The sequence below is a fragment of the Megalobrama amblycephala genome, linkage group LG20, assembly GCF_018812025.1.
Source record: "Megalobrama amblycephala isolate DHTTF-2021 linkage group LG20, ASM1881202v1, whole genome shotgun sequence".
Lineage (NCBI taxonomy): Eukaryota > Metazoa > Chordata > Actinopteri > Cypriniformes > Xenocyprididae > Megalobrama > Megalobrama amblycephala.
The window spans coordinates 5690994-5708358 of NC_063063.1; the positions used below are offsets into that span (position 1 = coordinate 5690994).

General features: G+C 35.6%; 1 protein-coding gene across 2 annotated transcripts in view; it reads left to right on the forward strand.

The window, feature by feature from the left end:
- The first annotated feature begins 329 nt into the window (after positions 1 to 329).
- Positions 330 to 17365, forward strand: part of prkg1b (protein kinase cGMP-dependent 1b) — a 198549-nt gene continuing 181513 nt past the window's right edge. Inside the window, exon 1 of one of the 2 annotated variants that reach the window (XM_048169848.1) lies at positions 330 to 586. In XM_048169848.1, coding sequence (XP_048025805.1) covers positions 345 to 586 — 242 coding nt within the window. In that variant the 5' untranslated portion in view covers positions 330 to 344. Of the gene's footprint in view, positions 587 to 6883; positions 7422 to 17365 lie in introns of those variants that run through there. The other variant, XM_048169847.1, reaches the window with a different exon arrangement.

A 17365-nucleotide genomic window follows, 5' to 3' on the forward strand; every position in this document is an offset into this window, starting at 1 on the left:
TGTATTTATCTATAGTTTGTTTTAATTATTATAAACTATCTGTACATCTGTACTTTTAAGTGTCTGAGTGGATATACACACTAAGGCACGTCACCAATCATATATGACTGACTCTATTTGAGGCTCGATTCGATTGTGTGTTAAGAACGCGTTTGCGGAGTGACCATAAGCAGCTCTCTCAGGGGAAGGAGGGAGAAGAACATCTAATTGGTTTCTGAATGAAACAATCGTCCTAGTCTGCAGGAAGGGTGCGCACGGAGCGCAGCTGCTCTGTGGTAAAGTGAATCTTGACTGATAGAGTTAAGACATCATTCCGCGGGAGTTCTTCTGTTCAAACTTCAAACATGAGTGAATTAGACGAAGAATTTGCCAAGATGCTGCTCATAAAAGAGGAGAGGATAAAAGAAATGGAGAGGCTGCTGTCGGCAAAGGAGCGGGAGGTGAATGAACTGAAGAGAAAGCTGCACAAATGTCAGTCAGTGCTGCCGAGCGCTATTGGACCCAGAACCAGGCGCGCGCAGGGCATCTCAGCGGAACCGCAGACCTTGACAAGCGAAGCTTTGCGCAAACACCCCAAGTCGGACAGGTAAGAGCCCTTCATTTACTATCTATAGACGTGCGTTTTTGCATCGGTGTCACCACCAGACTGTGTGTGAATGGTTTCCGTCCGAGTCGAGTCTCTGTTACCCCGCAGTGTGACTAAAACTACTACACTTAGATCAAGATTAGATTTGCACACGCGACTACACTATCCCAGCTAACAAAAATATGTTCTAAGAACGTTTGCTAACGTTTCCCATTAACTTTGAGTCAACCTTGCCAGAACGTTAGGGAAGTTCTGAGAATGTTCCCTGTCAGCAAGGGATACAGAATACAATTTATACGTGACTATACAAACTATATAAGATTTTGTTACATTGTATGACTATAGGTTACTATACTAGGCTATACTAAACCTGGCAAGTATGTTATCTGGAACTGAGAAAAATGACGTTAAACTTTTGATTATTAGTATCAAACAAACAAAAACAGTTTTCTCGCTCTGAATGTGAACAGCTGAGGCAAACTCCATGTTTTACTGTTTAAGAATGAATTGATTGTTAGACAAGTAAGATTGCAGCATATTGGTGCAGAGTGGTTGCTGAACTTTTCTTTTTCTGAGCTTGATTGTATTGCAGATGTGCATCACCATAGTATTCATTGGAAAAATCAGTTCTTAGAAGCAAGTAATGAGTCACGAGTACTTTTGAGTACTTAGTAGTGTATTGTAACTGACCTGCTATATATTTCTCCCAAGGTTCAGTACTTTTTAAAAGTACAACTTGTTCCTTTCTGGGAATTATACGAGTGTAGCACATGCTTTCTTAATTGTCATTAAGTTCCATTTTTGGAAAGTGTGGGATATGGTTCGGGGTTAAAATGTTTTATTTTACTTTCAGCAGTTTTTGCATCTGAACTTGTAATGGATAAAATGAGAAGCAGGTTCAATGCAGGTTACAAGTTTTTTGTTTTATTAAAGAGTTTATAGCATGGCATCAAGCGATGCAATTAGCTGACATTAACATATATAATCTTGGTCCGTAATGCCTAATATAATGCATTTACATAAAAGTTCACATCTGGTCTAATGCTCTTACTGTAGGTCTAAAAGCACTCTTTCACACTTTCTCAATGTCCAATAGGCCTTCTGTACAACTCTAACCTTGTTGAATATTTAATGCTGTCTGTTAAATATTTAATGTCATAGATATTCACTGCTATATTTAGGATTCATATATTATAACTTTCAACTTTTCCTGGAAACACGTGAAATGTCCCACATTTAGTGAGAATAAGTAAACCCCATTTCTGTAAATGAATATCTTTATTAACTTCTGCAGGGGGCAGTGGGAGCTGTGGATTGCTGAATATGACTGAGATCTATGCTACATTTTTATTTTGCTTTGGAAAATAATAAACACTTTGGGGTTGTAATAAGCAGTCTTGGTAGTTCTTTTAACTACTGGCTGCCATTTAAAATAACTGAAAAGTAAAATAACTTCCTGTTAGTAGCCACTAGATGTCAGTAAAATGTCATCACCTCATGAAGGGTTGATATTAAAGCAAAGTGAGGTAACAGGCACTGAAAGCTGCACTCAGGCTGAAATCACATCCTTCTCTACTATATAGTAAAATAGCATGTGATAAAATAAGTATGTCTGAATTCACAGTATTCATATGGCTAAAAGTACCCGGATGACCTACTACTTCCGGCAAGATTCTGAAGCATGCATATGATAGATAGACAATTTACTATCCCATAAGGCAAAGGGAGAGGATTTGCGAATGGCAGTGAAGTGACATAACCGATGCTGGTAGGTCACATGATAATGACAACATCACAAGATGTAGTACATCTTGATTGCATTCATACTACATGCATTCATCATACTATATAGAACATATATATATATATATATATATATATATATATATATATATATATATTTTTTTTTTTTTTTTTTAGTGCTAACCAAGTACTATTAAGCACTATAAGTATTTAGCTGTGTCATGTGATCTCAACATGGCAGCCATCATGACGGTGGACCCCTCCCCATGTAGGATAAAAAGCTTTTTCTAGGCCACTGATCACTGAAGTGTTCATTACATATTATTCAGTTTAAGCTTTTTTTTTTTCTTTTCTCCAGAAGTAGCCTATTTAAGGGTAAAAATATTTTTAGGTTTAAATTAAGCTCCTCTAAAATATATAACCAAGTTATGTATAAAATGTAAGGTATGTTAACATTAAATCTTAATTAAATATAAAATTTTTCCTGTTAATATTTCAGCATATTTGAGTTTTAAGATCACCTTGTATAATATTAGTCTTTCATCTAATATATATATATATGTATGTATATATATATATATATATATATATATATATATATATATGTATGTATGTATATATATATATATATATTTGATATTATGAAATATAGCAATTTAAAAAAACTGTTTTCTATTTTAATATATCATGTAATATTTGTAGAATATGGTTTGTCATGATTTTGTAACATTATCAATGTCTTTACTATCAATTTTAATCAGTTTAATGCATCCTTGCTGAACAAAAGTATTATTATTATTATTATTATATTATTTATTTAATCTTACCCCAAACTTTTGAAAAGAAGAAAATATTAAGCAGCAAAAAAAGTTTTCAACACTGATAATAATAAGAAATTTTTCTTGAGCATAAATTATATTTTATATATTTTTAATGATATTTCTTTGGATATTTCTTATTCTATTATATTGTTAATAATATTCCACAAAATTATTAGCATTTTAAACATTTATGCATTTGTTCTTATTTTAATATAGCGTCAGTCATATACACTGTATGTTCAGTAGTCAGGTTTTGTGACTGATAAAAAGCGATCACTTTGACAAATACTGCCTGCCTCTCCTCTGATCCTGTGTGTTCTAATGTAGAACTCCTTATATAATCAACAAGCTGCTTGAAAAACACTCGAGAATGGAAAGTGTGTTATCTTTCCTGTGCTTGTCCTGCAGATACGGGCTCAGGCCTTCCACATTAGCATCACATCTCTCACGTCCACATTGGCTCAGACACTTTGATCTGCGTCTGGTCTCCAGTTCTTGTAAATGGTTTGCGAGAACGACCGAGCCTCGTCAATAGTGCTTAATTGGTCTTTTCTGCTATGCATGATAAATGAGATTCACATTCATTTTAGGGCAGTGCACATGGAAATCATTTAAAAGGAAGGCATGGACTAGATACTGAATAATGTCCCTAGTGAGGTTTGTGTGCTACATTGTGGGTTTCAAGATTCAGGACATTTATTAACCACTTTATTAATAGGCTTTCTGCCAAACTAACAGAATGGTATATAAAACAAGAAAATGTTGTACAGTGTAGTGAAAATATAACAAATATAACAGTTTGATTTCTACAGCTTAATCTTTCTATTTATATATATATATATATATATATATATATATATATATATATATATATATATATATATATATATATATATACAGTACAGTCCAAAAGTTTGGAACCACTAAGATTTTTAATGTTTTTAAAAGAAGTTTCGTCTGCTCACCAAGGCTACATTTATTTAATTAAAAATACAGTAAAAAACAGTAATATTGTGAAATATTATTACAATTTAAAATAACTGTGTACTATTTAAATATATTTGACAAAGTAATTTATTCCTGTGTCAGCATCGTTACTCCAGTCTTCAAGTGTCACATGATCCTTCAGAAATCATTCTAATATGCTGATTTGCTGCTCAATAAACATTTATGATTATTTTCAATGTTGAAAACAGTTGTGTACTTTTTTTTTTTCAGGATTCCTTGATGAATAGAAAGTTCAAAAGAACAGCATTTATCTGAAATACAAAGCTTCTGTAGCATTATACACTACCGTTCAAAAGTTTGGGGTCAGTAAGAATCTTTATTTTTATTTTTTTGAAAAGAAATTAAAGAAATGAATACTTTTATTCAGCAAGGATGCATTAAATCAATCAAAAGTGGCAGTAAAGACATTTATAATGTTACAAAAGATTAGATTTCAGATAAACACTGTTCTTTTGAACTTTCTATTCATCAAATAATCCTGAAAAAAAATATTGTACACAAATATTTTGTACAATTGTACACATTAAATGTTTCTTGAGCAGCAGATCAGCATATTAGAATGATTTCTGAAGGATCATGTGACACTGAAGACTGGAGTAATGATGCTGAAAATTCAGCTTTGCCATCACAGGAATAAATTACTTTGTGAAATATATTCAAATAGAAAACAGTTATTTTAAATTGTAATAATATTTCACAATATTACTGTTTTTACTCTATTTTTAATTAAATAAATGTAGCCTTGGTGAGCAGACGAAACTTCTTTTAAAAACATTAAAATCTTAGTGGTTCCAAACTTTTGGACTGTACTGTATATATATATATATATATATATATATATAAAGCAATTCTATATACATATATAAGCAATTCTTTTCAGCTACTGATGTTATTGTTGAATTGTGTTATTTTCAGCAGTTCGTGTTAAATCTTTATTTACCTTTGTCTGGGTATGTTGCAGATTTTCTCCACTAGAGGGCGCTTTTGATCCTATTTTTAAAGATTCTGTGTTCTTGGCATATATCATCTTTTACCTTAATAATTATATATATGTGTGTATATATATATATATATATATATATATATATATATATATATATATATATATATATATATTACACTTGACTAAAACATATTTATTATATATGTTTTAGTCAAGAATTCAGCTGTGATTCACACTCAAAATTCAAAACCTTTTGTTATTTTATTTAACACATGGAGGAAAACACCAGTGTGAATCACAACTGAATTTCTAATTAAAAAGATTCACACAAAACAAGACAATATGAGACGAGACGACAAAGAGCACACTGTAAATTACTTTGCTATTTTACTATCATTACTATTATAGTTTTTGTTAATGTTTTAAATTTAGATTTTTCTAGAGTTTATTACTGTTGCAAGTATTGATTTTTTTAAATAATAATTTAGTTTTATTTAATGATAATTTGTAATTATAATATTCTAGGATTCCATGGGTTTCTAACAGGCTTTCTGATAGCGTAATACACAGCAAGTGTACAGAGAGCAGACAAGTGTAGCAATTTCATTCTCAAAGTAACATTTTTAGCTTTTTTTCCCCTCAACCAGACAGTGGTGCAGTTAATGAGGTGACATGGAGCACCAGCTGGTCGTGAGTTAATGGGAAGGATCCAGATGATGTCAGGGGTTGTAAAGATGAATCATGCAGTAGAACTCCAGAGCATCATCTGGACATACAGCTTGTTCTGCACTGATGAAGTATAGAAGTAGCTGCACAGGTTGTGTAAACAAATGCCACAGAAGCTTTGTGCACATGGACATCATTAGTGTTGTATTCAAGTGTTACTGTACAGTGAGAGGCTGCAGTAAATGCATATCAGTAAGATATGAACTTAAAATGATCCCAAGCGGAATAATTACAGCTGTGTTAAATGTTTATGGATTCCTTCTATCTGTAGACAATGTAAAAAAAAAAAAAAAAAAAAAAAAAAGATTTATTATCACAACAGTTTTTCTTTTGTCAAATCAACTTAGATAATTAATGTGTTCAGATAACATAATATTTTGAGTTTCTGTTGATTAAACCAATCACCTTCATTGTATTAACTGAAAATTCATTAAATGAACTCAAAATTTTAAGGCAAACAGGTGTATATATATATATATATATATATATATATATATATATATATATATATATATATATATTTGCATCTGAAGTTAAAGACAATGAAAACCTTTTTTTACAGTGATATTTCTTAAAAATGTAAAAAGCACTTTTAGTTCAGGAAGTGTTTTATGAAATAGGAAATAAGCCTTTCACAAAAACTACTAACCACTGAGATATCGATGAGAAAACAACAAAATACAAAGGTGGCACATTTTCTGCCTATTTTCTGTGTCCATGTATTTAATTTGATGCCTGATTTGCACATTTTAGGAGTGTAAATCGGTAAACAACAACAACAACAACAAAGACGTTAAATTTCAATTGGGAACATTTTCGCTTTGATTACTGTAAAGGAACTGTTATTGAAACTACTGTTAAAATGTGCTCAAGTGCTGGTGTAAGGGAGCGCACTTGAAAGCTCTCAGCGGCTGTTACAGGTGCGCGCTCGAGTCTTTCCCCATTGGCTCGTCAGGGATCCACGAGCATGCTGCTCTCGCTGCGCGCTCATGGCGTTCCACTCGCGCTCGACGCGCTCCACAGCTGCGACTGACGTATTTGGACAAAAAAAAAATTAATGCCCTGTGAAACTTCGTCTCCCGAATGTGATGTCTGCTGACGCCGTGGGTGTTTCCCCGTTCATTCCTCCGGTATAAGTAATCTGAAAGCACGCCGGTGGATTGGCGCGGCGAATTTTGGCAACATTGTCACGGAACATACGAGCAAAAGCGGTTTGTCTTAATTTCATGACCGAAAACTGACCGTTCGCCAAGTTGGTAACGGCTGCGGATCACAAACTGTGTGGAGAAATGGGCACTTTACGCGATCTCCAGTACGCGTTACAGGAGAAGATTGAAGAATTGAGACAGAGAGACGCGCTTATTGATGAACTGGAGTTGGAGCTGGACCAGAAAGATGAACTGATCCAGAAGCTTCAGAATGAGTTAGACAAATACCGATCAGTTATAAGACCGGCAACGCAACAAGTCCACAAGCAGAGTGTCCTTCAAGAGCAGCAGAGGACCAAGAGACAGGCGATCTCTGCCGAACCTACAGCCTTTGATATTCACGACCTCAATCATGTCACCCTGCCTTTCTACCCAAAGAGCCCACAGTAGGTGCCACTTATATCTGATCAATGTTGTTTTGAAGGTGTCCATAAAATTAACCGGAATAAAGTGCTGATGATTTGCATTACTGATGCCATTATGCATATGCAATTGAGCTGTTCTCATTTTATGCAAGTGATCTTGGTCACTAGGACACCTTGAGTTCTGTGGTATGAGCATAATCATAACCATCCATCAAACCTGTCTCCGGCCATGCCTTCATTACTTTCCTAATGTGATGTATTGTGAATATAGGCAGACAGCCAGTCTGGTGTGTCCACCTGTTGATTCTGTTTATCAACTTTGAAAGGGAGAAAAAAAGTACATATTCAAATGCAGATTATATAGTTCATGCACAGTGTTTTCTGAAGAGAACGTGTGCATTTCAAAATATACTATACATTTTTTATTAGATTAGATTCAACTTTATTGTGCTTGTGCAAGCATCTAACCAGACATGTGAGTAGTAATACAGCATAGCATAGCATAGCCTATAAATAAATTATGGTAAAGTGCAAAATGGCAAATGAGCTTCATTTAGCAGAGCAGAAGACATGGTATATGGTACATCGTTTTGTTTAGAATAGTATAATGTGCAAAAATGCAAAGTTTAAGAACATGTTAAATATCTGGGAACCAAAACCTGGAAAAAAACAGGAAGTTTTAGGATTTTGAAAAGTGTATGGTAAAAAAAATGTTAAATGAAGAATAAATATTTAATATTCTGCATCTCTGCAACTCTATATAATAAGTAGGGCTGTAACGATATGCGATATGAAACCGAAATCGCGATACGCAGGTCCACGAACCTGTATCGCGATGTGAGAAGGCAGAATCGCGACACACCCCTTCCAACTCCCAGAGTTATCCTTCCTGTCCAGATCCAAGCTACCACATTTTTAAATTCTATAAGTATTAGGGGTGTAACGATTTTCGTAGATGGTGTGCTAATCAGCTCTCTGTTCAGTAAGTGTTTCGGGCACACATTGAATCTTGCAAGGTTTAAACGTTTCTCATGTCAGTCTCTTGCATGGTCGAGTGAGAAAAGTCGTGGCTTTCTTTCACCACAGTGCACAGCAACAGCTGTGTCACAGAAAAGCAAAAGACGCTTGCGATGCTTTGCTTTAAGAAGTTCTGTGGGCCCGTTCACATATTGCGTCTTTTCCGCGTGCATAGTTATTATTTTCAAATGTAGCTGCGCGGCAGGCGCGCTAAATGGATCAATGCGGTCGCGACGCGCATGCAATTCCCAACTTCTCAGAATGCCGCAAGCGCACCGCAGGTCGTGTGACAAGAATCAACCGATCAGCTATGGCCTTTCCGTAACAAAACATCAAAAGCTCAGCCGAACAGCTGATCATAGCTGTACATGGTGGTTTTTATATCTTATCTCCATCAATATATCTCGTAGTAAAACTAATGCAAGGGCAGAAATCATTTATCCTTTGCAGAAACATCCTGATCCTCTTGGAGAGCTCAGTCATGGTTGCATAGCAACGACCGACGCCACAGGAGCGCAAGCGCTTTGGAAAGAAGGAGAAGCGGTGCAGCCGCGCCTTCACGCGCTTTTAGACGCGATTTGAACGGCCCCTATTCATAATTCTAAGTTAGTTAAATTTAACATTTTTTTTCATGACAGACAGCCCTATAATGTTAATTTGAATACAGAAGGTTTTTATTAAAATTTTATATTTATTTATTTTATTGAAATGTGATCTTGTATGTACAACAAGGAAAATTATTTGTTGTTAATTAATTATTAGTTTTTTTAATAATCTTGTTTGAATTTCAGTTTCATTTTGTTCAAAATACCGTGATACGTATCGTATCGTGAACTCCGTATCGAGATACGTATCGTATCGTGACCTGAGCGTATCGTTACACCCCTAATAATAAGCATATTTGTGACATTGATCATGTGAAAACTGTACAGACGGTCAGATTTGATTGTTCCATTGAGGCGGAACATCTCAAATCATACTGGAGAACATCAGGTTTTGTTCCTATCAGCGCGAGTGGTGCTGTCATTGAAGCAAAGGGACAACAGAAGTTTTAAAGGTGCCCTAGATTCAAAATTTGAATTTACCTCGGCAAGTTGAATAACAAGAGTTCAGTAATGGAAAAGACATACATTGAGTTTCAAACTCCATTGCTTTCTCTTTCTTATGTAAATCTATTTGTTTAAAAACTTCCGGAAAACACGCGGATCTCAACATAACACCGACTGTTACGTAACATCGGGGTGTACGCCCCAATATTTGCATATGCCAGCCCATGTTCCCAACATTACGAAAGGCATAGACAAGGGCAGCCATACGTCTGGATCTGCACAGGTGAATCAACAGACTTGGTAAGCAAGAATAACAGCGAAAATGGCAGATGGAGCAATAATAACTGACATGATCCATGATAGCATGATATTTTTATGATATTTGTAAATTGTCTACTAAATGTTTCATTAGCATGTTGCTAAGACTGTTAAATGAGGTTAAAGTTACCATCGTTTCTTACTGATCACGGAGACAAGAGCCATTGCTATTTTCATTTTTAAACACTTGCAGTTGTATAATTCATAAACACAACTTCATTCTTTATAAATCTTCAAAAGTGTAGCATTAGCCGTTGCCACAAGCACAACCTCAAACTCATAGGAATCAAATATAAAACAAAATAAATATTACTCACATAATTCGAAGCATCATACAGCATGCATGACGAACATCTTGTAAAGATCATTTGAGGGTTATATTAGCTGTGGAACTTTTAAATTGCTGTAATATAATCGAGAGCTATGTGGCAGGGAGCACGCGAATTAAAGGGGCGGCGCGCGAAAAAATCAGTGCATGTTAATGTGCCCCAAAATAGGCAGGTAAAAAATTAATTCAAAAAAATCTATGGGGATTTTGAGCTGAAACTTCACAGACACATTCAGGGGACACCTTAGACTTATATTACATCTTGTGAAAAAGCATTCTTGGGCACCTTTAAGAAATTCTGAAATTCATGTTAAAGGTGCTCTAAGCGATGTCATTTTTTGTCACATACAGCAAACATCTCCTCACTATCCGCTAGCTGCCTGTCCCCTGAACACACTGTAAAAAAACGCAGTCTCTGTAGTCGCCACAAGCTCCCAAAACGGCAATAAAAACAAACTGGTGCAGCCTGGACCACGAATCATAATAAACATGCTCCAGCCAATAACCGACAAGAATGATTTTAAATGCGCGTTCATGACTGTTTCAGGAAGCACGGAGGGGAGGGGGAGGAGGAGGAGGAGGGCCTAGCTAGCCTCTGTTTTGTTTGACAACACTTCGAACGTCAACAGGAAGTTACTCCACCCAGGATCACTTAGAGCACCTTTAATTTTCCATCTGTTCATTTAAAATCATATGCTGTTAAATACACACAGGTGTACATGTTCAGTGAAACATATGAACTGCAATGAAATGCACACAACTGGAAAGCAGAGTAGATTCTTGGCACCATTGAGAATCTTTTCATCTTCTCCTCAGCTGGATCTCTATTATCCAAAGCCTCCCTTATCCACCAGCAGTGCCATCATTTCTTCTGCAACTTATCTTCCCCTACACTCTGTCTTTTTTCACAGATTGTGAGCATTTCAATACTCCTTGTGTTTATGTCTGGTGAATATTTACTCTTGTTGCTGACTGGATTTTGGCCGAGAACCAGATGCCTACCATCTTTGTGAAGACATCACATTCTTTGTGTTGTTATTCATGAATACTGGTGGTACATGCAAGATTAATTTCACTAAAACAATAACTGTGCATGAAACCATTTAATGATTCATGTCCTTACACATTAATTAATTAATTTATTTGTATTTATTTATTTCACATTTATTACTTTATTAATGGAAGGCTTGATGTACTTGAAACACTGTACCGAGATATACTTTAATGTTTCTATTTACAACATGTTTTTCGCAGCATTGAGTATGGTAAAAATTACCAATTGAAGGCGTTTAAAGATGCCCTAGATTATGTTTTTAAAAGATGTAATATAAGTCTAAGGTGTCCCCTGAATGTGTCTGTGAAGTTTCAGCTCAAAATACCCCATAGATTTTTTTTAAATAAATTTTTTTAACTGCCTATTTTGGGGCATCATTATAAACGTGCCGATTTATGCTGTGGCCCCTTTAAATCCTGTGCTCTCCGCCCACAGAGCTTGCGCTTGCCTTAAACAGAGCCGTAACAAAGTTTACACAGCTAATATAACCCTCAAAATGGATCTTTACAAAGTGTTCGTCATGCATGCGGCATGCATGCGTTGGATTATGTGAGTATTGTATACTGTTATATTGTTTACATTGATTCTGAATGAGTTTGAGGCTATGCTGCGTGGCTAAAGCAAACATTACACACTGTTGGAGAGATTTATAAAGAATGAAGTTGTGTTTATGAATTATACAGACTGCAAGTGTTTAAAAATGAAAATAGCGACGGCTCTTGTCTCCGTGAATACAGTAAGAAACGATGGTAACTTTAACCACATTTAACAGTACATTAGCAACATGCTAACGAAACATTTAGAAAGACAATTTACAAATATCACTAAAAATATCATGATATCATGGATCATGTCAGTTATTATTGCTCCATCTGCCATTTTTCGCTGTTGTTCTTGCTTGCTTACCTAGTCTGATGATTCAGCTGTTGATCCAGACGTTTTGCCCTTGTCTAATGCCTTTCATAATGATAATGTTGGGACCGTGGGCTGGCTTATGCAAATATTGGGGGCGTACATATTAATGATCCCGACTGTTACGTAACAGGGGTCATGACATGGATTTTTTTATGTCCATGCCCCCCTAAAAAAATAAAATAAACAAATATATATGCTTAAAACAATTATTTTCTGCCCCTCTGTTTGAAATTAACTGTTTTTAAGGGGCGGCAACTAGTCATGTGACGGTATCAAATTTTCATGTTGCGATTAATTGTTGAAGCTTTTATCATGGTATACAGTATTATCACGATATTGAAAGAAGTTGCAAAAAAAGTGTTGTCATAGTATAACAGGTTTAAGAACTCTTTTTGTAATAACAAAAATAACTCTGAATGTTTAAATACAATAATACAATACACAAAAAATATATAAAGTAAAATTTTCAAACAGATTAAAGTGCAAATGAATTTGGCTATAAAGAACAACAGGTAACACTACAATAAGGTCTCATTATTTAATGCATTACCTAACATTGAGCAATAGCTACATTTGTTACAGAAAGTATTATTTTTTGTTAATGTTAGTTAAGAAATACAACTGATCATTGTTAGTTTTTTTTCTCACGTTTCTCACGTTTTCTTAACATGTTAACTAATGAAGCCATATATCTCAAAGTTTTACTGAACAATAACAAATAATCAGAACACTTCTAATCATTAGGGCATGTTATAGTCCAGACTAAAATATAAAAATGTTTAAGTTTGAAACTAAATAGCCTATTAAGTCTTTGAGTATTAAGTATTTGGTGCTGTGATGAACAACATTGAGATTACAAAAAAAATGAATGGCTGTTTGAAGCATTTTAAAAACTTCATTAGCAGTTGCTTTGTTTGCGGGGTTTCCGGGGTAACCGCTGCATTCTGCTGTTCCATCAGCAACCTCTGCTGTCAGAGAGTGAATGTGCGTTCATTCAGTGCGTCTCCTTCACTCGTTCCGCCATGTGCTTGTCATGCACATTGGGCTAGTTTACATCTGAGCGCGTGTCCCTTTGATGCAGAATACAGCGGTGTTGTGCATTTTATATACGGTTGATGGGGAAAGTATTCTTAAATGCATTATACAATTTTTAATAACTGGTAATAAATTATTATTTACAGTATTTTAAAGTGCCCACGATAACAATATTGTGCATATTCATTATCGTGATATATCGCATTACCGAATATCGGCACGTGTCTAGCAGCACCTTTAAGGCTTGTCAGTAAATGGCCACTATTATGATTGGCAGACATCATTGCATAGGAAACAGTATCAACGCCCACTCGCTATTGCCCATGAGTAAGTGTTTTAAAAACAGTATCCAAACATCATTTACAGAAAAATATCATTTAATTATGGTTTGTGATGCAGCTGCTGTCAGATTCAATACAGTTGGCTGCTTCATCTTTCAACAATTTTCTTTGCAAACTCTCCATTACCATTGTGCCTCGCTGACAAAACAAAATGCTCCGAACAAATATATAATCCTTCAACGTGATCCGGGACTTAATTAAAATAATCGAAATTATCGAGTAGATGTGCACATCCCAAAAAACCCCCAAAAAAACAAACTGGGCTCAGGTGCAGGACAACAAAAAAAAAACACTAATGAAAAAAGAAAAGTGAAGTTCGCACACTGAAAATAACTGCTCCAATAAATAATTTATTAAATAATGCCTAAATAAGCATTATTTATTGGAGCAGTTATTTTCAGTGTGCGGACTTCCCTTTTTTTTCCCACTTAATTAAAATAAACCATCCAATTGTTTCTGATGCTGGGATCCTTCTGAAGTCTGTAAGAGATGCAAACAAGCTGTTTAAACTGGACACGTCAAAGCAAACATTCTTTCACTCTTCTTCCATTTGTCCTGTCAACAGACTCAAGTGTGTGGAATATTTCAGAAACTGAGGGCCCTATCATACAGCTGGTGCAATGCGGCGCCAGGCGCGACGCAAGTTTTTGCTAGTTTCAGCCTGACAAAACACAAACGAGATGTGTTCAGGTGCATTGTTGGCGTGTTGCTATTTTGAGGCAACTGAAAAAGACTGCGCCATTGACCAACTGAAACCTGGTCTAAAGTAAATGCCGCAATATTTGTTTTGTTATTTAAAGCAGAACTAAGTAACTTTTTTTTACCTTCATAAATAGTTTTCTAAGTCCTTACAATGGTTAATTGACTTGTAGTGGTGTGTTTGAGGCGTGCACTAACCCCCTCTGGCACATCTATGCCAGAATACAGCACTTGCAAGTTGAGCTGCATCGACCCGACACAATCTCGCCTCATGTTCACGTTCACGCGAGAGTGACAAAATGCTTCATGGTAATTCAAAAACAATGTATATATTATGACTTTATAAGACAATTTTGAAAATTACCCACCTCCATCGAGTGTACTGTATTTGCAAATTACCCACCTCCTCTTTCTTGTACTGTATTTGCAAAACTATTGCGCTAGTGAGTGTTGTAGTCATTGTAGTCCAGAGCTGCGCTTGGAGTATTTACGACAGTGTGATTCACTGAAGGAACCTATAGGGGGAGCCTCGCAAATCTTACTGAGTTCCGCTTTAAAGAGCGCGTTAGTAATACGCGCCTATAGTCGGTGCACAACGTGCATACACTCTGCTTATTACACACACAAACATGCCAAGTATTAAAAATAAAAAGATTACAATGTAAAAGATTATTATTGTGTGCATAAATATCAAAATGCTTTGGTGAAATCCAGCTTGTCCCGTAGATGGTCTGCTCACACACTTTAACCTCATGCACAAGCAGATCCATTTCCTCACTAGAGAAGCGTTCAGTATTTCTGCTTGCAAATTCCGCCATGTAAATAGCGAATCCAACATGGCGCGAGCGCAACTGGCTTTTAAAGGGAATGGGAGATGAGACTATTAGACCAAGAGATTAGAGATTAGACCATGCACTTAGATCGATAAAATAGGGCCCTGAATGCACATCTGTATACTGTATACTGTTTGCTTTTGATGTGAGGCTCACACTTCCAGTGTAGGCAAATGTCAACCGCTAAGCAACTGAATACCAGTGGGCGGGGCCTATGGTGCGATGATGAAAAACTATTCGCCGATGTCTTGCTCTGGAGGCAGTCATGTGCAAATATATTTGCCAGTGTGACATCACAGGTCACTAAATATCAAAACGAGCCATTTTTTGGAGCTTGATTAAATAAATACTTTGTTTATAATTAGGAGGATATTTTAAGCTCTGAAACTTGCAGGATGTTTTAATGTTAAAAGCAAAATCAAGGCAAATTGATTAAAAGATTTCTCATGTCATGACCCTTCACATTTGCAGAAAAAAAAAAAAAAAAACTTTTTATGACAAGGCAAGGTTAGTTGATGTAAAATGGCATGAGGTGTGACTCAAAAAATAGAAAGATATTTATAAATAATTCATAATATTAAAAAATATATATTTTATTATATAATAATATTATTATTTTTTTTTTAAATGTATTAAAATGTGTACACTCACATTTATTCAAGGTGTAAGTAAAATGTGTGATTACTTTTTACTTGATGGTTGAATTAAAGGGGCTATATGTGGAATTCAGAAATAACCCTTGTTATTAGCGACACTGGTGGCCGTTAAGTGAACTGCAGCCAGCAAGTTGCAAATTGATCATGCTTGCACTCGTGCAAACATAAAGTACAAGAGACCGAATGTGATGCAAGGTTCTGATATACTCATGGCAAAATTCTTTTTCGATCTTTGTTTAGATGTAAAAAAGAAGTTGGAAATACCCTTGAAGAGATATACTGGTAACGAACATCCAGACTCCGTCCACGCAACCTAGAGCGACTTTAGATGAATATGTAAATATGTGCCTTGTGCTTTCCTCTCAAAAACAAAGTAAACACACAACAATAATGATAGAAGTGAGAAAACAGCAGTTAAAGGGTTAGTTCACCCAAAAATGAAAATTCTGTCATTAATGACTCACCCTCATGTCGTTCCACACCCGTAAGACCTCCGTTCATCTTCAGAACACAGTTTAAGATATTTTAGATTTAGTCCGAGAGCTTTCTGTCCCTCCATTGAAAATGTATGTACGGTATACTGTCCATGTCCAGAAAGGTAATAAAAACATCATCAAAGTAGGCCATGTGACATCAGTGGGTTGGTTTGAATTTTTTGAAGCATCGAAAATACATTTTGGTCCAAAAATAACAAAAATTACGACTTTATTCAGCATTGTCTTCTCTTCCAGGTCTGTTGTCAATCCGCGTTCACGGCTCCGCAGTGACGCTGCTTGTGACAGCGGTTGCTGCTGTGTAGGAGCTTCTTCCATCTCTCTTAGTTCTTCATCCGTGTATTCAGGTTCAAATAAATATGGCTGAGCAAAAAAATGCAAGTATTCCTCTGTGGCGAAATCCTTAAACATGTTTGCGAAGGTTGTTTTGTTTACAGCGTAAACAGCGTCAGACTGTAAACGAAGCTCGGGTGCACCAAATAACACATCAGCAGCGTCACTGTGGAGTCATGAACGCGGATTGACAACAAACCCGGAAGAGAAGACAATGCTATATAAAGTCGTAGTTTTTGTTATTTTAAATTTTAAATATTTAAAATTCTAACTAACCCACTGATGTCACATGGACTACTTTGATGATGTTTTTATTACCTTTCTGGACATGGACAGTATACCGTACATACATTTTCAATGGAGGGACAGAAAGCTCTCGGACTAAATCTAAAATATCTTAAACTGTGTTCCAAAGATGAACGGAGGTCTTACGGGTTTGGAACGACATGAGGGTGAGTCATTAATGACATCATTTTCATTTTTGGGTGAACTAACCCTTTAAGAAATCATTTGATCAAAGCGATGTGAGTATGTTTGCACCAACTCTGCAATTCTTTGCCGTCATGTTGACAGATGAGTTAATTAAAATTGCAGCTATGATAGTTTTATTATAAAGTATATTTGAGACTATAGAGAACTGGGTATGTGAGACTATAATTTAAATGAATCCCTTTTCTTTGCAGAAGCTCTTTCATTATCCTGAACATTGTATAAGCGTTCATGACTACCAAGACCACACTTCCTTGAATTTGGCACATCTTGTTTATCATGGTCATTGTTAATTGTCATTTACCTTTTTTACAATACTGATGGCTCATTTTGCACTCTAGGGCATTTCTACATTTTTGTTAAATAATTCTATTTACAATGGGAATAATATTGTCCTAATTTTG